The sequence below is a fragment of the Plecotus auritus genome (genome assembly GCF_963455305.1).
Source record: "Plecotus auritus genome assembly, chromosome: 5".
NCBI classification, from domain to species: domain Eukaryota; kingdom Metazoa; phylum Chordata; class Mammalia; order Chiroptera; family Vespertilionidae; genus Plecotus; species Plecotus auritus.
In genome coordinates, this window is record NC_137776.1 from 79172384 (window position 1) to 79195751 (window position 23368).

Below are 23368 nucleotides of genomic sequence, written 5' to 3' on the forward strand. Positions count from 1 at the left end.
CAACAATACCTAACTATATACTGCCTACAGGAAACTTATTTCATCTCCAAAGATAACCACAGGCTCCAAGTGAAGGGATGAAAGAAGATATTCCTGGTAAGTAGAAACCAAAAGAATGTGGATATAGCCATAGCCATACTTATTAGGTTAAAAAAAAAGAAGACTTCAAGTGAAAAATGTAACAAAAAACTAAGATAAAAACAAAGAAGGTCATGCTTTAATGATAAAGGGATTAGTACATCAAGAAAATATAACAAACATAAACATATATGTAGCCAACATCAGAGCACCTAAATATATGAAGCAAATACTAACAGATTGGAGGGAGAAATAATGACACAATAATAGTAAGGGACTTCAATGTCCCACTCTCAGCAATGGATGGATTATTCAAACTGAAAATCAACAAAGAAATATTAGAATTGAAACAAAATAGACTTGACATAAACAGAACATTCTACCCAACAGTAACAGAATACAGTCTTCTCAACTGCCCATAAAGCATTCTCTAGGATAGATCATGATAGGACATAAAACAAATCTTAGCAAATTTAAGAAGATTGAAATCATATCAACTATTTTCTGACTACAATGGTATGAAACCAGAAATCAAGAAAAAAGCTAGAAAATCTATAAATATGTGAAAACCAAACAACATACTTCTGAACAAGTGAGAAATCAAAAGAAAAAATTATCTTAAAACAATTAAAAATGGAAAGACAATACATCAAACCCTATGGAATGCTAGAAAAGCAGTTTTGAGGAAAGTTTATGGTGATAACTGAATATATTAATATATTTGAAAGATTTAAAATAATTGAATTCTACTAGTATACCTCAAACAACTAGAAAAAGAAAAAAAATTAAGCTAAAAGTTAGGAGAAGGATGGAAATAATCTAAAGGAAATAAAGATTGGCATAGAAATGAAATAAAAAGTGAAAAAAAAACACACAAAAGGATAAAAGAAACTAAGAGCTGGTATTTCAAAAATAAACAAAATTGACAAACATTTACCTAGACTAACTAAGGGAAAAAAAGGGGAGAAGACTCAAATAAAATGAGAAATGAAAGAGAAGACATTGCAACCGATACTACTGGAATACATAGGATCATAACTATATGCCAACAAATTAGTGTAAAAGAAATGAATAAATTTATAGAAACATACATCATACCAAGACTGAATCTGGAAGAATTGGAAAATCTGAATTGAATCAGTAATAAAAAAAAACATTCCAACATGGAAAACACTAGGAACAGATGGCTTCACTGGTAAATTCTACCAAACAATTTAAGAATTAGTGTTAATCCTTCTCAAACTTTCCAAAATAATTGTACATAAGGAAAAACTTTCAAATTCATTCTACAAGGCCAGCATTACCCTAATACCAAAGCCAGATATGCAAACAACAACATAGATCAATATCACTTATAAATATAGGTGCAAAAAGTATCAATAAAATATCACTTATAAATATAGATGCAAAATGTATCAGTAAAATATTTTCAAACTGAATTGGACACTTTAAAAGGATTATACACCATGACCAAGTGGGATTAATCCCTGGGATACAAGGATGGTTCAGCATATACAAATCAAACACAATAAATTCCATTAATAGAATTAAATATAAAAATTAAACGATCATCATAAAAGATTCAGAAAAAATACTTGACAAAAAGACAACATCCTTTCATATTAAAAAACAAACAAACATTTTTCAACAGATTGGGTATACAAGGAACATACCTCAACACAATAAAGGCCATCTATGACAAATCCACAGCTAACATCATACTCAACTGTAAATAACTAAAAGCTTTTCCCCTAAGATAATTAATAAGACAAGGTTGCTCATTCTCACTACTCTTATTTAGTATAATATTGGAAGTCTTAGCTAGAGCAATTAGGCAAGACAAATAAAATATATCTTAATAGGAAAGGAAGAAGTAAAATTATCACTATTTCAGATTATATGATTTTGTATACAGAAAATGCCAAAGATTGAAAAAAAATACTGTTGTAACTAATAAAAACAATAGATAAAGTTGCACAACATCAAATCTACCTACATAAATCAGTTGCATTTTATACACTAATAATGGAACATCTAAAAAAAATAATAAAAAATTATCCCATTCACAATAGCAGTAGAAACAATAAAACATCAAGAAATAAATTTAACCAAAAAGTGAAAAAGTTGTACAAAGAAAACTACAAGAGTTGTTGAAAGAAATTTAAGAAGATGTAAATAAATGTAAAGCAATCCCTGTTCATAAGTTCATTAATATAGCTAAAATGTCCCTACAACTAAAAGCAAGTTATCTATATATATAAAAGCCTAAGCAACCATTCCACCATTACTTATGACATGCACTGACCACCAGGGGACAGATGCTCAACGCACAGGCATGGAAACATAGAACAGACTGATGAATCTCAGAGGGAAGGGGGAATGGGGAGAGTGGGAAGAGATTAACCAAAGATCTTATATGCATACTAGAGGCCCAGTGCATGGATTCATGCACCAGTGGGGTCCCTCGGCCTAGCCCAGGGGTGGGCAAACTTTTTGACTCGAGGGCCACAATGGGTTCTTAAACTGGACCGGAGGGCCAGAACAAAAGCATGGATGGAGTGTTTGTGTGAACTAATATAAATTCAAAGTAAAGGAGCGGAGGGGAGAGCAAGAGAACTGGATAGAACAGCTGGATCTGGCCCGCGGGCCGTAGTTTGCCCAAGGCTGGCCTAGCCTGTGGGCACTGAGCTGAAACTGGCAGGTTGACATCCCCTGAGGGGTTCCAGATTGCGAGCGGGCACAGGCCAGGCCGAGAGACCCCACTGGTGCACGAATTTGTGCACCTGAAAAGCTAAAGCAATCCTGAGAAAAAACAAAGCAGAAGGTCTCACACTTCCTAATTTCAAACTATACAACAAAGCTATAGTAATTAAAACAATATAGTATTAGCATAAAAATAGACACATAGACCAATAGAACAGATTAAAGAACTGAGAATTGAATCCCCATATATTCAGTTAACTAGTATTGGACAAGGGAGCCAGGAATACCTGATGGGGAAATGGCAGTCTTTGCAATAAATGTGTTGAGAAATCTGGATATACACATGCAGAAAAATGAAACTGTACAGCTGTCTTATACCAACTCACAAAATTAACTCAAAATGTATCAGAGACTTAAACCCAACTCTTGATTCCATAAAACCCCTAGGAGAAAATGGAGGGAATAAGCTCCTTGACATTGGTCTTGGCAATGATTTTTTTGGATATGACACTAAAAGCACAAAAGAAAAAAAAAATGGCACTACATCAAATCTCCAAGCTTTTGCATAGCAAAATAAACAACAAAATGAAAAGGCAGCCTACAGAATGGGAGAAAATTTTTTCAAACCTAACCTTGTATAAGGGGTTAATATCCAAATATATAAAGAATGCATACAACTCACAACAACAAAAGCCCCAAACAAATTAAACAATAGGCAGAGGAACTAATAGACTTTTTCCAAAGAAAACATCTGAATGACCAACAGGTATATGAAAAGATGCCCAACATCATTAATTATCAGGGAAATACAAATAAAAACTATGAGATATAACCTCACACTTGTCAGATGAGTAACATTAAGAAGAGATAAGTGTTAGCAAAGATGTGGAGAAAAAGAAACCCTTGTACACTGTTGGTGGGACGTAAATTGGTTCAGTTGCTATGGAAAATATGAAAATTCCTCAAAAATTAAAAATATAATCCTATATAAGGCTAATATGCAAATTGTCCCCTGACCAGGAGTTCCACCAGGGGGCGTGGCCTGCTGGCCAGCCAACTGCCTGAGGCCCCTCCCCCCAGCCAGCCCCACCCCTGATTGACCCACCCCCTGATCATGGGTGGGGCTGGCTGGCCAACCGGCCCTGATGACCCCAATCTGGACTGGGCAAGATGACCCATTTGGCCCAGATCGCTGGCCAGGCCAAGGGACCCCACTCATGCACAAATTTGTGCACCAGGCCTTTTAAGCAATATAGCCAACAATATTATGGTATAACCAAACTTGGTAAAAGACTAGAACTTCTTTTGTAAAATGGGTCTACTATTTCCTTGTGATGTGTTTAATATTTCTGAAAGTCAAATCACTGAAAACAATTCTATAAACTAACCTGGGAAACAGAAAAATGGCAGCACCAATTTTAAAAAAAATCGTTAAACTTTAAATTGCATTCATATATTGATACAGGTATATCTTAAAGACAAACTAATACATTTACAAAAAAGGCAAACAATCATTTACCTGACTTGTATGAAAGAATTAAATCAATTTGCCATTTCTGGTATTATTCAAAAAGCTTATTTAAAACATAAGACCTTGATAACAGAGACCAAGAATCAATCATTTCCCCTCCACCCCACCCCCGCCTACTATTCAAATACAAATACTTTCTTTTCATACCCTCTATAAAATTCCTAACTTGTTTAGTCTCTTAAAAACAGTAGTAACCCTCCCACACACAAATAGAGCAGGAAATTCATAAACTCCATCATAATCATGCCTCAGCCTCTTCTATCAACTCTTACCCCAACTGTATTTAATCTTCATTCTTTTCTCCACTCAGCCGTATTTTTCAACTTCTCAAGTTCAAATAATAAAAAAGCAACAAAAACAAAAAAACATCTTCTACCTGATTACCATCTCACAAAACTCTTCCAGATTGCCTAATTTCTTTTTGTTCTTCACCTCTACTGTACTAATCCAATAAATTAATTTTTAAATGATATTTTGTAAAATCCCTTAGAAGTTTGGGATTAAAGCACCAATAAACACCACAAAATATATTTATTTGTATTGGGCTTTTGCTTTCTTGGTTAACTAGAGCAACGATGCTCACCACCAGCACATAAGTGGCCAGAGGTGAAGTATAGAGTGAGACCAGTAATGGATCCAAAACACATTCAAGATAATCATGGATAATCATGAGATGTGTGCATTCATATGTCCATATTTTATGAGATGCACTGTGTTATTGACAAAGGAGAACTGAAGCCATTATTAAAGAACAAAGCTACTAATTCTAGACCTTAGACAAACCTCCTGGGCTGTATGTAAATGTTCTCATTTCTTGCTCCCCATCCATGTCCTTACCAGAGCTACTGCAGTAGGAGGGGTCTACAGGTCTTCCGTTTTTATCAGAGCAGGCTGTTGCTCGAAAGCGCACGCCCTGTCCGCATTGTTTGCTGTCTCCTTGTACCCGCAGTCCTCGCTGAGGCTCCCTTCTGCTTTCAGGAAGAATGCAATCTGACCAATTTCCAGATGGTTGGGATATAAATACATTGCAAGGACACAGTTCTGTTTCCACTAGAGGGTACATGTCAGCATCCTGGCACTTCTCCTTCTTCCTGCTTTTTCCTGTGCCAATAAGAAACATTGATGTATTAATTTCATATCTGCTGTTTTGTTAAAATTCACTCATAGCGTTATATTTATAAGCTCTTAACAATATTGTCTTAAATAATATAAAGTCCTTCTTATTTTCATTCTTTTGTGCATGGAATTAAATCCTAGGACAATAGAAGCAAGTCCCAGAGTAATTGTGAAATTCAAGTTAACTTGACCAAAAAAAACCAAAAATTGTTTGATGTTGGAGAGTGGCACAAGATAAAACGAGAAAACATTTGCTACAGTGACTCAACAGCTAGAAAATTCTTGTCAATGTATTTATTATTTTCCCTACAATATGTTGATAGAAACAGATTGATTACCTTGTCATCATTTTCCTTGAAAGTTCTGGTTGCCAAGGAAACTAACAAAAGGTATAAATATTGACTCCTTTTCTTTTTTTTCAAGCGACTTTTTAAAAACAGATTATTTATTCAAGGAACAAAATAATACCCTTCCATACCATGGAGTGAGTCTGGGTATCACTTAGATGTGATAGACAAAGTGGAATTTATTTTGTTTCCCATTACCAGGCAGTTTACAAACACCAGCAGAATCAATAGATTGAAATACATGCTAAAATCATATTGAATAGTTTAATCTGAAAAAAAAGCTATGGCTCTACTTTGAGAGAACTTTCTTACTTAAGGATTCTGAATATGACTTTACCTTACCTAATGACTTTAGTGAACATTTTAGTTGTAATCTCAACTTTGAATAATGACAATGTGGAGTCATTTTTCATAGTGCTGAGTACCAGATAACCATGTTTAATGGATTCCAAGTCAGCCTGTAACTTGATTCAACTTTTCCATCAATGCATTTCCTCTAGATTCCTAAAAAGTTCCCTAGATCTAGTAATTCCATTTTTTGTTTCCTCATTAGTGGGTCATTAGCTAGCCATGGTTGTTTATTAAAAGTGGGCATCTATATTGATCTATTCCCAGTCCTTATGATTATTTTTGAATATATTTTTTATTGTTGATAGTGTTACAGATATCCCCCATTTTGTCCCCCCTCACCCACTCCTCCCAGCCCCTACCCACCCACCCCCAGGTTTTCACCATCCTATTTCCCGTGTCTATGGGCTATGCATATAAGTATTTAAGTTCTTTGGTTTATCTCTTCTTGTCCCCCCTCAAATTACTCTATACAAGCTAATACAAAGACTACTTTTTCTCCTTATCAAACAGTTTACATTATACACAACAATTCTATAGTTGTCACCTAATGAGTGGCTTTCTGGCTTTTCCTGATTTTTTAAATATTTTTAAACTAGAGGCCTAGTGCATGAAATTTGTGCCAGGGTAGGGTCCCTAGGCCTGGCTGGCGATCAGGGCCTATCTGTGGGGCAACCAGCAGGGCAATCAGGGGGCACTCTGACACCTGCCTTAGCTGGCTTGGGGCCTGCAGGCAGTTCCTGCATTGAGTGTCTGCCCCCTGGTGGTCAGTGTGCATCATAGCGACTGGTCATTCCACCAGGCTTTCTGCTGTTTGGTCTATTTGCATATTAGGCTTTTATTATATATGATTATTAATTGATTTGAAGAGAGAGAGAGAGAGAGAGAGAAGCAACATTGATTTGTTGTTCCACCTATTCATCAGCTGCTTCCCATAAGTGCCCTTACTAGGGATTGAACCTATAATCTTGGCATATTGGGACAATGCTCCAACCAACTGAGCAATCCTTCCAGGGCCTTCTCTGATACTATGGCCACAATAAACAAGGATTTTTACAGGACCAGAAATGATCTTGCAAAAGCTTCAGACACACAACTGTACCTCTGTGAGGATGTATTCATTCACTTTTCCCACTAGAGGTTCTTACTAAGAACGTGTTTGAAAAACACAGTTTCTATCATGGCTTGAAATTGTACTGGTTGAGAGGTGCACAAATAGGTGGTGAATAGCTCCTTCCATCAGCATTTAATTTAACTTACCCAAGTCGATTATCTCCATCTCTTCTAATTCCACTGTCTTCTCAACACACTTAACCCTGAATTTGGAATCTACCTATTTCTTGAAACCACTTACTCTTGCCAAAGTAATAAAGCCCTGGAATATCTTTTTGCCCCTTATATTTCAGAAGACTTGGTTGTTTAATAACAGTTCAGAGTGAAACTTTACCATCATTCTTAAAAGATCCTTTCCAAGTTCTATCACACCTTACCTTTTTGTCCCTCACCCTTATCCCACCTCTCCACTATTTCTCTGGTAACACCTTACTTGTTGTTGTTTTTTGTTTGTTTGTTTGTTTATTTTTTTAAATTTTCTTCCTCTATATCTCCCTTAACTGATGGGCTTCCTGGGGGCATTGTCCTAGATTCTCTTCTTTTCTGATCCTAAATTTTCAACAACATACGGTATAATGTTTAACCATCTAGAACTCATAAATCCCTCATTATTATCTTCAGCCCATATTTCTTGCTCAAGTGTCTGAGCCACAGAGTAGAAATCTACACCTAAAAGACCAATCAGATTTAACCTGGCAAAACCCACACTCATTCTCTGAGTATCTCTTTCTCCTTCTTCATTTCCCAATTATATCAACATGACCAAGTCAAAAATTTGTCATGCTTAAATCATTCTGTTGTATACCTATATCTATTTAATGGCAAAAACCTATCATCCCAAATATCTATATATATCTTGAATTATCTCATTGTCCCCATTATGAGCAATGCCACCCATATTTAGCTCACTTCCAAATCACCAGCTTAAATCCCGACAACAGCTTCTTCCAAAATTGTATTGCCACTTTGCCTCATTCCCTTCAATCTATTGCCCACATTGCAGTCAGGACCAGCTTACAAAGATTGAAATCTGATCACATCATCCATCTACCTTAAACTCTCCAGTGACTTATCACAGTTCAAGGAATGAAATCTGGCCTCCTCACCATGGTTACCAAGGACCATAGGATCTAAGCCAGGGGTGGGCAAACTTTTTGACTCGAGGGCCACAATGGGTTCTTAAACTGGACCGGAGAGCCAGAACAAAAGTATGGATGGAGTGTTTGTGTAAACTAATACAAATTCAAAGTAAAGGAGCGGAGGGGAGAGCAAGAGAACCGGATAGAACAGCCGGATCCGGCCCGCGGGCCGTAGTTTGCCCAAGGCTGATCTAAGCCCATAAATGTCTGCCTCCTGCCTTCATTGGACTATTCTGCCTCTGGCATGTTTGGACAAAAAAAAAAAAGGCTATAATAAGTCATAAATTCCAAACTGGGCAGGTCATGGTGGGTAGTCATGCCCCAGGCCTATAACTTCTTTAGTGAAAGGTTTTTAAGCAAACCCTGCCCATTGTTCTTATGAATCTAGTTCAGACATCTTTGAAACCACAGAACAAAAACCCCTTGAAGGTGCCGAAACCGGTTTGGCTCAGTGGATAGAGCGTCGGCCTGCGGACTGCAGGGTCCCAGGTTTGATTCCGGTCAAGGGCATGTACCTGGGTTGCGGGCACATCCCCAGTAGGGGGCGTGCAGGAGGCAGCTGATCGATGTCTCTCTCTCATCGATGTTTCTAACTTTCTATCCCTCTCTCTTCCTCTCTGTAAAAAATCAATAAAATATATTTAAAAAAAAACAAAAACAAAAACAAAAAAACCCTTGAAGGTGTAAGCACCCTTAGGAAAGCACATAATCTTGTAATCCATTCCTGCCTTGCTTTTCTCCACCGTCATATAATCTTCCTTATGTTCTCTCAATTTCAAATGCATACAAGAAACTGCAAAACTATTCTTCTCTGGAGCTTTTGAGATCTTGCTCCCTGGCATATGTTATCAGTTTTGGCTCAAAACAAACAAACAAAAAACAAAACAAAAAACTTATCAAAATTCTCTACAGGTATGGACACTTCTTATGTCAACACATGTGACAAGCTAGTAATATTGAGCACCTTTCAGTTCCTAGAAATTATCCATTTGGCTTCTGGCCTTTGCATAACCTACTCCAGACATTCTCAACAGTTCTTTTCTCCCTCCAAAGCCTAGTTACTGCCTACATGTTCAGGTCAAACTAATAGACTGCCTCCTCCAGAAAGCCACGTGAAATATACTCTTCATCTCAGGTCTAGAAGAGGTGTTCTTCTCATATAGTTAGCTGTAGGCAAATAATGGCTCTCCAAGGAAGTTCCCATCCTAATCTCTGAACCAGTAAACATGCTCCATTAAATGGCAAAATAAACTTTGTAGATGTGAATAAGATTATAGATTTTTGAGATGAGATTAGTGTGGATTATATGGTTGGGCCTAACCTAATCACATGGTCTTAAAATCAGAGGACCTTTCCTGATTGACTAGAAAGTCAGAGAAGAATATGACTATGGAAGAGTGGACACAGAGAAGCAATGTTACTAGATTTCAAGTTGGAGGAAGGGAGAGCCATGAGCCAAGGAATGTGAGCAGCCTACAGAAGCTGGAAAAGGAAAGCAAACAGATTTTCTCTTAGTGCCTCTTTTATTTTATTTATTTATTTATTTATTTATTTTTTAAAATATATTTTATTGATTTTTTTACAGAGAGGAAGGAAGAGGGATAGATAGTCAGAAACATCAATGAGAGAGAAACATCGATCAGCTGCCTCCTGCACACCTCCTACTGGGCATGTGCCCACAACCAAGTTACATGCCCTTGACCGGAATCGAACCTGGGACCTTTCAGTCCGCAGGCCGACACTCTATCCACTGAGCCAAACCGGTTTTGGCTCTCTTAGTGCCTCTTGAAAGGAATTCAATCCTGCCAAGATCTTGTTTTCAACCCTATGAATCCATGTCTGATTTCAGACCTACAGAGCTGTAAAGTAATAAATTTGTATTGCTTTAAGCCAACACGTTGTGGTCATTTGTAACAGCAGCAATAAGAAACCAATACATCACCCTTTGTAACAGCGACTGGAGCATACTGCACTGTGTTGTACCACTAAGCAGGTACTATATTGGTCAAAATCTCTCCCATTAGACCGTAAGCTCTAACTTAGGATCATGTCTAATTCCCTTGTAGTATTCTCAAAGCCTCGCACACATAAGTAGTAAACAAAAAAATGTTTATGGGATATTTGAAACAAGAAAATTTTAAGAAGGGAGAATAAAGAGAGAAGGGAGAATGAAGAAGAGGAAAGAAGTGAGTAAATGAGATGAAAGAGAGAGGAGGAAGAAAGAACATGTTAATCAACAAGGCAACCGAAAGTTCCTGGCAGAACTAATATTCTGTACAATATACACTCTCTCTATATTTATGATTTTCTTAACTACATGGAACCACTGTTTGACCAACTTGAGCAAATTAGTTAATGCAGAAATGGTCTCACAATAAGGAACAAATTTCTTTACTTTGATTACCTTCTTGTCAATATTAGTATTAACCTTTGGATTCAAATTACCTACTACTAATTAAAAAAAAAAATCAATCCCTACTACAACTCTAAAGACATTTTTCTCCTTCTGTCAGAGGGAAATTTGTGACTAATCCCACAAAAAAACAACAACAAACAAACAAACAAAAACAGAACTAAAGTATTAAATATATTTGTATTGGTTATCTAGTTACTATATATATTAAAATATGGACATATCTTCTATGTGATGGATTATTCCCAGCATTATGAAAACAACTGCTCTCATTACCAGTCAATCTAAAACCTGTGATGATTTAGATACAATGCACAAACACCCAGATATTGAAGTCTTCTGTTTAAAATGTAAAAAATAAATAAATAAATAAGCATCCTTTATGGTACCCTACTCAATGGAGAGGCTAGTATTTGTGTGTGTGTGTGCCTCTCCATGTGAGGCTGTGTTGAAGAAGTACATTGTTTTATGGTCTAAGTTCATGCCTTTTTTTTTGTCATTCATGCTCTTGATTGCTTATTAAATTTACTACCAAATTACATGGAGGAAACCAAAATACAAGCAGTATATCACAATCAAAATAAGTCTTCAGAAGTTGAAAATTTCAAGTCACTTTTTTTTCAACAAAAATATTAAATGATTTATTTGACTAGTTTTGCAAAGCTCCTATTTAAGTAAGTTGAGAAGTTATTTTGGTGTAACTTAGATGTTAAGACACACAAAAGATCATTCAGCTAGCTAAAAGCATGGCAGTTAATAACTTAGAAAAGAAATTCTAAATACTTTTTAGTACAAGTAATTTTTAAGAAAGTTTGCAGAAAAATGTTCAATATTTATATGAAATAGATTTTAAATAAATTCATTAAAGTTTTGAAAATGCACACACACACACACACACACACACAAAAATAAAAAAACCCTATGCTGGTTGTAAAATGAAAAAATATCCTAGGATTTTCAATATTTTCTTTTCTTAGTTTTCAAGTATAAACTATCATTAGCAAACTTCAAGACAAGGAAAAACTGGTCACCAATGAAAACATTTCCCCCCTTTATAGGAGATTCTCATTCACCTCAAAGATATAGGTGAACCAGAATAACATCTTCAACATCATGATGTATGAACATGCAAACCAAGTTTCACTGCCCTGTGAATTTGAAACTATTTCTGTCATACACATGTACCCCATTATATTGTTTTATCTTAGAAACATAAGCAATACTGCTTAAAATCACATATGCAAAGATTTTTATAGAAGAGAAAGCATAAAGTACAGCATATTTTATTTGATGTTTCTATATGTGATCCTAAGTTTCACCTGCACTTCTGAATGAGCTCCTGACTTGTATGCAGAAATACTCTTAAAGGCTCTCACCCATTAAGTAAATCTATTAGAGTGAGTTACATTTAAAACAATCTTATAAGCAATGCATTCCAATAAAGGGGTCTTGAAAACAAGAGAATTTGCACTTGAACTACCAACAAGAACAAATGGTCATTGTGCCGAGGTCAACACCGATTTTATTATGCCAATGATTATTTGGCATTTTTCCTTGGCTTCCCATTGCCTGAATTAAATTTTCTACAAATATAAATACACATACAATTAAGAGAAGTTCTGGCATGTCTACCTAGACAAGTAGTAAAATGCACTACTGCTCCAGGTATTTGTACATTGCAAGCAAAAAATGCTGCAGGACCTTGATTAAACTAGTAATTGCTTTAATTTCCATTAAATTTCATGGATGCAAACAGAATCAGTAATTAATAACATACCACAAATGCAGAATCTATGTACATAACTTGATTTTTACCTCATACTACTAAAATTTTTAAATGCTAAATTGCTCATGAGGTAATGGCAAAAGACTATGATATAGGTTAGATATATCTTTGATGTTCTTTATAAATTACCTACTGTTTCCAACCTTGCTGGGATCCTGGCACCAGAAACTTAGCCATTAACTACTCCCAGAAAATTGGTAAATATATTGCCATTTATGACTACAAGTTGGGGCAAAAGTAGGCTTACAGTTGTTCATATAGAAAATTATACCATAATCTACACTAATAAAAGAGAAAGATGCAAATTGACCGTACCCACCAACCAATCAGGAGTATGCAAATTAACCCAACAAAGATGGCAGGTTAATTTACATACACAGGTGCCGAGCGGCTGGGGTGGAATGCTTGCATCATTGCCCTAGCGATGATGCAGGTGTTCCGCACCGCCCCAGTCACACTGGGCCTCTGGGCAGTGTGGGAAGGCAGAAAGGTGGCTCTGGGCCCAAGTGAAGGCGGAAAGGTGGTTCCGGGCCAGAGCAAAGGTGGAAAGGTGGCTCCGGCCGGAGTGAAGGCGGTGCTGGCAGCCAGGGGAAGGAAGGCCCATTCTTGCACAATTTTCATGCATCAGGCCTCTAGTTAATAAATAATAAGACAAGAATAAACTCCATTTCATGTACTCACAACTATAATCCTGCTTTTGTCCCACCCCATACAAAGATTATAAAGCTGTATAGAGAATGTCATAGCTATAGAATGGCCCCATTGTTCATTCGTTTCACAAATATTGAGTACATAGGATGTGCTAAGCAGAGGCACAGAGGATAATAATGGCATGGAGGGGTGGGAGCGGGGGAGACCTGACACCATTTCCTGTCTTTTTGGAGCTTACACTGTCCTTGGAAAGTTCAGGAGTGCAGCACTGGGCTGCAGCTGAGATGTGGAAAGCACACCTTACCTGTGAGCTGTCGCCGTCTGCTTCGGGTTGTTTCACAATTTGTGGAGCAGGATGTAAACTTGGACCAAGCAGTGAAGGTGCAGTCATCTCGACATGGGACTGTGCATTCTTGCACAAGGGGAGGCATGCTATTTGCCTGCTTGAGGCATTCGGTCATTTCTGCTGACTGGTTATCATCAGAGATGCAAGAGATAGCTAAAAAAGAATACATGTGTGGATTATTTTGTTTTTAGTAAATTAGTCTGCTGCTGCTTGTTTGATAAAAATAGTAGAATGCTCCAAGGTTTAAAAATTTAGTTGTCACTGTGAATGCAAAAGGTCTTCAACATAACTATCCTTATTTCTCTCTGAAAAGTAAATGTTTATTGTTGCCATGGAAGTATTTGATGATTTAATTGGTTATTAAATAACTTTCAGTAATTTATTATATATGTCCTGCCTGTAAGCATCTGATCTTGAGGGATGTCACAAAACTAGGTAAGAGAACCTGTCAGAGTAATATGTAAACAAAAAAAACAAAAAAAACAAAACCACACACATACATACACACACACACACACACACACACACACACACACACACACAATCGTCAGAACTCTTCTAGGTGTTCTTGTCAATTTTCTTGTTTAAATGTCACTTATGGAAGTGGTCCTGTTTTCACTTCACACAGTATTTAAAAAAGAATTTCTGCTGTCAATAAGTAAACTTTTTTTCTCATTATTAAAATTTCAGAAACAGTTAAAATTTTTAATTTTTTTTCAAGTACAGGCATACCCTATTCAGATAATTCCCACTACAAGTATTTTATCAATTGCAGATAACACTCCAAAGTCTCTTTCACATAGTTTTTATTTTTTTTAATTGATTTCAGAGAGGAAGGGAGAGGGATAGACAGAAACATCGATGAGAGAGAAACATTGATTGCTGCCTCCTGCATGCCTAATACTGGGCATCGAGCCCACAACCCAGGCCCATGCCCTGACTGGGAATCGAACCATGACCTTCTGGTTCATAGGTCGATGCTCAACCACTGAGCCCGCCAGCCAAGTTTTTAATTTCTTGGTACAGGAGTGTTTCTTGTGCATTTTATCTCAGGCCTCTACCTATTAGATACCAGTAGCACACATACCCTCTCAGCTGAGAAAACCAAACATTACTCCACACACTGGCAAACAGTGCTCCCAGTTGAAAACTATTCTTCTAAATCAGTGGTTCTCAACCTTTCTAATGCCCTGACCCTTTAATACAGTTCCTCATGTTGTGGTGACACCCAACCACAAAATTATTTTCGTTGCTACTTCATAACTGTAATTTTGCTACTGTTAATGAATCATAATGTAAATATCTGTGTTTTCTGATGGTCTTAGGCTCTACAGCAGCTGTTCTCAACCTGTGGGTCGCGACAGGTTGGAACTGTATTAAAGGGTCGCGGCATTAGAAAGGTTGAGAACCACTGTTCTAAATGATTCCTAACCATGGAGGTCTCTGAGCATACAGAAGTCCCATGGCATGGCTTCAGAACTGCTCTATCAGCTTCTCTGGGGGAGAAACCCAGGAATATTTTGACTGTAAGTGCCCCAGGTGGTTTTGATCAACCTGCCCACTGACCACCCATATTTGGTGTGGTGCCGTTGGACATGTATGTCAATGACTATTTGCTGAGTTCATGATCACAAAGAAACCATTGAGTAGGATCATTTTTATTACAGCTCTTTAAAATTTGCCAAGTTACAAGGGATAAATAAACTACAGTTTAGGATCAACATGGTTAAAACTCTTTATATAAACTATTCTAATACAGGGTTAATGTACATAAGGGTTTCTTTCAGTTGCCCATTCTTATATTCTGAATTATTTTCTTTATTCTGAGCACAACAAAGAAAAAGTCCATCTGAATAACATATTTTAAAAACTGGTAAAAGCCAAACCTATCTAATGCTTTAAGACCAAGGAATTAGCTAAGATGACAATGGATGGACACACATTACTTCCTGGTGGCAGGCCAGGCTCTTCATTCATTTTGAATAGTTTTGTTTTTAACCACATCTTGGGGACAGAATTCATCATATGGCAAGACAACATCACCTGCATTTTTCAAATTGGGACTATTACAGCCATTAATGATGAACACAGCAAAATACTTTCTTAAGTAGTGTACAAGCAAACATTATCTGAATTGTATGTTTAGGTAAACAACTTAGAGTCAATTTAGGAGACTTTTATCAGGCAAAGTTAATTTTCTCCCCAAATGGAAATGTACTGAATAACATGAAGAACGTTAAATACTTTTTAAAAGCATTGCTATTTTTCCAGTGATAAATTAATTTATAGTATTCAAAAAATACTAGAAAATAAATGTCTAAAATTTGAATGCTATGATAAATAACATTTCAAGTTCTACAAACTAAAGTAGAACACACTAGACATATCTATTGGAGGTATTTTGCATTAATAAATTAAAGCATAAGAAATTTTAAAATAGCTATAGCATTATGTTGGAATTAACAGACATTATCAAATGGCATTAATGCAACAACAAATCTAAACATCTGGGATTTATATGAACTAAGATACGTTATTTAAGTTTTTATGCTTTCATTTCCTCATCTTCAAAATGAATATGATAAGGACACCTATAACAAAGAGCTGGGAGCATCCTTAACACATTATCTCATACAGACTAAGAGATCAATAAATACTAAAATTATTATTGTATATTTGTTTTTAAAATTTGTTTTAAATAAATCAGGCTCTTGTTGTCCTACCAAGTATATATGGACATACTTTTACTCTCTATGCCTCATTTCTTCCTTGGTCATTCTCCAAATCCAGAGGATAAAGGTGAGGAGGAAACCTGATTCTGGCATTACATTAAGTATCATTAGTCAGCCAATATATCAGATACCCGAACACATCCACTATATTAACAGAGCTGCACAGAGCAAATCAGATCCATCACTCCTGTAAAAACTGATGTAGTAAACTAGCCTAATGAAGTCACTGGAGGCCTTACGTGCCACAGAATGCATTAAAAACGGTAGCATAAAGTTGAACAACACCCACACTAATCTGAAGAGCACTGCTCTAAGTTACTAGTGATGATCAGTAACCCAAGCAACTTACACACTACAGGTCATACAATCATCAGTTTGGTCTAAGCATTAAGGTTTTCAAATTTCTTCAAATTCAAGATTCTGATTTATTTTTAAGTGTGAAAAGAGTAATTAATAAGACAAAAACAAGTCAGATACATAATGGTGGTTATCCAAGGGGAAAGAGGTTAAGGGCAAAGTGAAGTGAGTGAGGGTTCAAATATATGATAACAGAAGGAAACTAGACTTTGGGTGGTGAGCACATGATAGAGTCCACGGATGTTGAACTATAATCTTGTACACCTGGAAATTATATAATGTTATTAACCAATGTTACCCCAATAAATGTAGTTAAAAATAGCTAGAAACAAACATTAGAACAAGTTAAATGAAGCATTTTTCTTCCTTGGAATGTTCTAGTATAAGAGTAATCATTTATTTAATAAACATTTTAGGAAGGACTGGGCATTGAACCTTCGTAAAGGGTAGGAAAACACTGAGGCAACAGCAAGCAAGAAGTCTGCAGAACTGGAAAATGGAAAGATAAACACACAAAGAAAATATTTAGAGAAAATAAGGATAACTGGTATCCAGATATACAACCCAATTCAGAGCCCCTTCCACAGGGCAACTATGGGCAAAGGATATTTTTAAAATATTAATTACTTTCCACCCACAATATAGTCCTTTGACTAATATTAAAGGTGTATAGACTCCCTAACCCAGAGAACCCGTTTAGCAGAATGCTGATCAAACTGCAGGCCTTGGTGTCAGATGAAACTAATGGTGATTCTTGATTTTTTTTTCATTGTTACCTTGGGCAAATTATGTACTAGTAAACTCTTTTAAGACAACTCATCCAGACTATGGGGATGATAATAATACCAGCATCATATAATAAAATTTTAATACATAGATTAATGCAGATATAGCGCTAGGAAGAGAACTGAACACTTAGTACCTTAGTACATGTGCCCGGAGAGAAGGTTATTGGAAATGAAATGTAAGAAATGGAAATAAAGCTCTTTATCTGACCTTCAACTCTGAATGATAGCTTTGCTGGGTAGAGTAATCTTGGTTGTAGGTCAGATAAAGAGCTTCACAGACAAGAAAAAGCTAAAGGAGTTCATCACCACCAAACCAAGATTACAGGAAATGCTGAAGGGTATTCTTTAAGAAGAGGAAGAAGAAGAAAAAGGTAAAGATAAAAATTATGAACAACAAAATGACATCAAATACATACCTACCAACAAGTGAATCTAAAAATCAAGTGAATAAAAAATCTGAAGAACAGAATGGACTGGTGAATATAATAGAATCAGGGACATAGAAAGGGAGTGGACTGACAATTCTCAGGGGGAAGGGGGTTTGAGGGGTGCGGGAAGAGATTGGACAAAAGTCGTACATGTATGGATGAAGACAGTGGTGGGGGGTAAGGGCATGGGGTGGGGTGGGGAATCAGGTGGAGGGGAGCTATGGGGGGAAAAAAAAGAGGAACACCTGTAATAATCTGAACAATAAGGATTTATTTAAAAAAAAAAAAAAGAAATGGAAATAAAGAACCCAACATCACTTGTCTTGGTTCTTGAGTGAGAAAGAATTTTCCAGTACCACCCAAATCTTCCTGACCCCTAAGAAGTGTGACTGGAACCTTCTTTGAATTATAATGTTAAAGTCAGGAGCTTCTTCCAAAGACTGCATGGCCCTCCCAAGGAGATGGTTATATTTCCAAATGAAGCCCCGTGCACTCTGCTCAGTGTCAACAAAAATTAGGCTACCGCATAAGCTTGCAACTCCTGGAAAAGCCAGAAACTGAAATCTAAGGCCTGTAGGAAATTTTCCCCTGAAGTACCAAGATTAAACTCCTTAACAATGCTTAGCAAAGAGCTTAATGAGAGGAAAGTGAACATTTGTACAAAAGGATGCTGGCCAACTCTACATCTTTCCACCTCACTTACTAGTACTTAGGTGGTCATAGCCAGCAGAAACAAGTACCATGCCCTTCTGTGCTAAAGCTGGATTCATGAGAATTTTAATATCTGAGTAGTATTTAGGGGCATCTATCAATGCTTTCCTGATCATTAGAACCATTTGGGCTTCACTACTGATCAGAAGAGTAGTAAACAGTAATCAGAAAAAAAACAACTTATGCCCTGGGATTAGGAATGAACCTTGGTAAGGACATTTTCTCTCCCTCCATGATGGACTAGACACTAGATTTTGCATATATACCTGGATCCTTATTAACTACACCTTCTGCCCTAATAGACCTTATTGAACACAATCCATTCATTCATCCATCCACTTATTTGGTCAAAAATTATATATATATATATCTGCACATGTAAATAATTGAGCTTCCAGAAGGCTAGAGCAGTGCCAGTGGCAGGCAGGGAGACAGATAATGGTACCCCATTGTTGTTTTCCCAGTAGCAATAATCAATGGCATAGAAGATAACCTGTAAGTAGGTACTTCAGTCTTAATGGAAAGAATGTACAATGTGCAAGCAAGAAAAATAGGTCGTTACTGAGGACTCATCTGTCAGACATCTGCCATTTAGTTGAGCTCTGAGTCCTGGGCCTTTCAGATCATAGCAAACCACTTGTAGGCCACAATCTAGAGAAAATATTTCTCTTTTGGTGCTTTTAAGTATTTAACAAACTGTATTATACTAATGGGAAAGGTCTTCCCATTAGGAAAGAGAGAGGCAATTACTCCTGACTCTTTTCATCATATACTAGTATTTCTACCTGAACTAAACTGTTTAAGAGGAGTGGCTCTTCAGTGCTAAATGATATTTATTAAACTAGAAATATTGTCGGGAGGAAAACTGCACTCCCAGGTAAAATTAGTTAAAATAGCTCCAGAACAATCTCATTACCCGGCACTGATGGAAATTTAGCATATTAAGCTCTGGGCAGAAAGTGTTTAGAGCAGCTGCCTGGGACATCCGGGTATTCTTGTTAAGGAATGATGGAGAAGCAGGTGGGTCAGCCAAGCCGCTCAGACAAGAGCTCTCAGACAAGAGCTGTCACTGGTCAGTGGCTGTGGAGGGTCACTTGGAACCCGCCCCAAACCTCTGTGAAGCTCAATGTCAAGCTTCCTTTTCATAGTGCCCAGAAATGCACATCACACACAGAGAACTGAGTTCAGCCACTTCATCTTTCCCTTAATTACTACATACACGGAGCCTTGAGAAAGCATCACCAGACAGGGGAGAAGAGACACTAATTGCTTTCTCCTGTTATCCAAGTTTCAATCCTAGCGGCGTGGAAAAGCACACCCTGACACAACATGCACAATTACCGGACAATTTAGTAAAAGAAACAAAACCAGAGTATTGTACAAATTCTCTGCGTCTCATAGTTAATATTTTAAAAGGAACTGCAGTTTGTGTGGGATGGTTAGGCAGCCTCCTTAGGCTTCCATGAAGACTAAAAGCAGCAGATTGTAACTACAAGTAAATGGCTAGTCTTCCGCGCCTTCCCGACGCGCCCCCGCCCCCCCCCCCAAAAAAAAAACAAAAAACACAACTGACAGTCTGACAAACCATTTTACTAGTATGTCTGCCTTCTTGTCAATTATGATCTGAAGAGGGTTGTGGGCCTTGTGATAAGAAGCTATAATGTCTGCCTGGAAAGACTACACGAGGACAGAGCCTGCTGTTTCAGATCTGCCGGCGCTCACCACCTTCACCAAGGACATCCACATCACTCTTCCGAAGTTGCTCCTGACCAGCGTTCAACTCTCATAGTTGACAAGAAAGGGCAGGAAGAACTACTTTCAAGAGGTCATGGTCTTCAGGAAATGGAGGTGGCCTGCTAGGAAGAGAGGAGCTCGCTGTCCTGCAGTTGTGAGCAGTTTTAGTTCAGGACCAGAGCCCAGTTTGCATGCACATCAAGGAGTGGAGGGGGTGGGCACTAACGCCTTGGCTCAGCCCACATCCAGACAGCGTGTCCTAAAGTCAGGCCCTGCACCAGTGGCCTGGGACACACAGATGGGAGAACCCGAAATGTCATTTCTCTACAGGCAGGGTCCTGCAAGAGCACAGTGCCGGGGCCTCAGGCACTGGGCAGTCAGAGGCGCCTTACTGGGTGATACATGGAGGATGAGTGGCATGTATGCAGTGAAGGCAACATGAGCCAGCCCAGGGCTTGGCTCACCACATGCCTGTGCAGAGAAACAAGCCATGTGATGGCCAGCTCCCTGCCCTTGCCCTGCACACCTGTAGACTCTCCCATTCCCCTTGGCCAAGCCTCCAACACTTATAATTACATGTTCCCATGTGGGTAGTGAGATTGTAACTTAATGACCCTATGCCAGGCTGCCCTAATATGTGTGAGGTCCAGTGTTAGAACACAAGAGGTCAGGAAACACAAGTCTAAAGAGTTAAGTGATAACAAATTAACCAATGTGCAGTAGATGGCTCTATTCTCCTACCTTAACATATATGTCTATATACTGTCTTAGAAAGCCAGGTACCAGTGTAAATTCTGGGATGACTTGGAATTTCAGACTGGAGTGAGGCAGCACAAGGACTGTGGGCACCGCCCTGGGTCCCTGGCCTGCTCCTTTCTTCTCAAAAAAGGTACTCCACCCCAGGAGGAAGGGACCTTCCTGCATTGTGAGTAGGCACTGCAGTCAATCCCCCAAAGCTCAATTCACACACCAGCTCCACCCCCAGCCCTGTCCACCCTCAGGCCTAGGCTGTACACACAGGCACTGCCAGCTTTCCTCAGAGGTCACACGCAGAGAAGAGATGCCTGCATGTTGTTGGACAGGCTCAGAGCCCTTTAGTCAGGGAATTCAGCCCGAGTTTAAGGAGGACCCGAGGAAGCATGGGCTGTGGTGAGACTACTCACCCATGGGAAGCAGAGCTGGAAACAGGCAAGGGCCCTCCAAGGCATGGAGGCCGGGGCAGGCCACCTCTTGCTGAGTCTAAGGGCAGAATTACACTCCACTCCAATTATTTAATTAAAGACCGACAGAATCATCCTTAAGAGCTCCCTTCCTAGTAGGCAATCAGGAAAGGTACAAATGCCAATTAACATCATCTCAGTTTTGGCCACTTTAATTAGCTTTCTTCATGTTTTATATATGTAAATATATAATATATATTATATATATGTGTATACACACACACACACACACACAGTATATATATATTAGGTAAATGCACAGTCTCGTTCTTCCAGTCACTTCCCCTCTACTCTCCAGGATCGCATCTGGGAGTCCTTGGCAGCCAGCAAGGGTCTGGGATCTGCACAATATCCTTCTGAAGCTCCCTGGGGCTCTGCCAGCATCTGTAATGAGCGGCCCTTGTCCACTCGGTGACTATTCAACCTTGACATTCACTGTCAAGGTCTCATCTCAGGCTAAAAAGGTCATGACAGTTCTCTCAGCCTGGTCAGGGGCCATCGTCCTCTAGCTGATGAGCTCTTGCCCCGTCTTGGTGTGGAACATTCAACTGGGGTATGTGATTGGAGCCTGGAGAGATCAAGAGTAGGGGCTCCTGTTAAGCCTGCTAGACCACATCATCAGGTGCCACGCCCCCCTCAGAGCAAGGGAGACCTGCTGTAGGCTCTCTATGGCACAGGAAACTCAGGGGGCACCTGGGGAGGCATTAGGGCCCTCCTTCTGAAGTGGGGCCCCTGTAAGTCATCTCTTCCCAGAGTTCCAAACAAGATACGGAGAAGCATCCCAGCTTTTCTCTTTTCCTTAGCAAATGCTCCACTTCTAGAACATCAGCCTGAGTCAGGGGAAACCATGACACAAGTTCCTTTTGCTTCCCTTTCCCCTCCCCCCATTTCTTATTTTTTCCTTCCCATCACCCCCTGGCAAGAAGAGGGACCTTGTTCTTTTACTTCCTGTCTGGAAGACTTCCCATGCTGTGTATCCATCCATCTGCTAGCTGAAGTGGCATTTGTGCCCTTCCATGAAGCCATGAGGATACTCAGAATTCAGGGAGAGAAATCTGATTAGATTAAGGATGTGAACTGCGAAGCATTTTAAAAATATAAAGCCGGTCATACACAGGCTTTACCAGTAGGTACAGGGGCCCAGGAGCTGAGTGGGACAGATGCTGGCTTTTGTGCCTATGTCTCCTAATAAGTGATGGACACCCATTAAGGTGCCACTAAATACAGTTGGTAGGTTTTTTCAAGCCCATCGTGGGAGGGGAGGCAGGGCCATGTACAATATGCCTGGGGAGGGCTCTGTGTCGGGTGCTGGAGGACTCACATGCTCCACTGAGGAGCTGCTGGCCCGCTGTGGGCACATCTCGGTCTACTGCGCTTTGCTTAATTGCACTTCACAGATGTTGCTTTATTTTTTTTTTTACAAATTGAAAGCAAGGCCCTCCACCAGCAAAAAGATTATGAATCGTTTTACTGTGTTGGTCTAGAACCAGACCAGCAATATTTTCAAAGTATGCCTTTATCAGAAAAGCCCTATGAGATTTTTTTAAATGCTAGCATATTTTGAGGTATTATTGTTTTCCTGTAGCCACTGTAACAAATTAACAAAACGTAGCAGCTTAAGAGAGCAAAAATTTGTTTTCTTACGATTCTGGGAATCAGAAGTCCAAATATCAGTCTCACCAAGCAAAACGGTGTTGGCAGGGCTGGCTCCTCCCGGAGGCTCCAGAAAAAATCAGGTACCTTGTCCTCTCCATTTTCCAGGGCCGCCTGCACCCTTCACTCCTGGCACCTTCCTCCAGCTTCCAGGCCAAGCTTGGGTGTAGTATT

The 23368-nt window shown here is 38.7% G+C and overlaps 1 protein-coding gene across 1 annotated transcript in view; it reads right to left on the reverse strand.

Moving 5' to 3' along the window:
* THSD7B (thrombospondin type 1 domain containing 7B) overlaps nucleotides 1-23368 on the reverse strand; it is an 885792-nt gene that overhangs the window by 258057 nt on the left and 604367 nt on the right. The window contains exons 13-14 of the mRNA XM_080669078.1: nucleotides 13530-13724; nucleotides 5150-5413 (exon numbers count right to left, since the gene is read on the reverse strand). Coding sequence (XP_080525204.1) covers nucleotides 5150-5413; nucleotides 13530-13724 — 459 coding nt within the window. The remainder of the gene's footprint in view (nucleotides 1-5149; nucleotides 5414-13529; nucleotides 13725-23368) is intronic.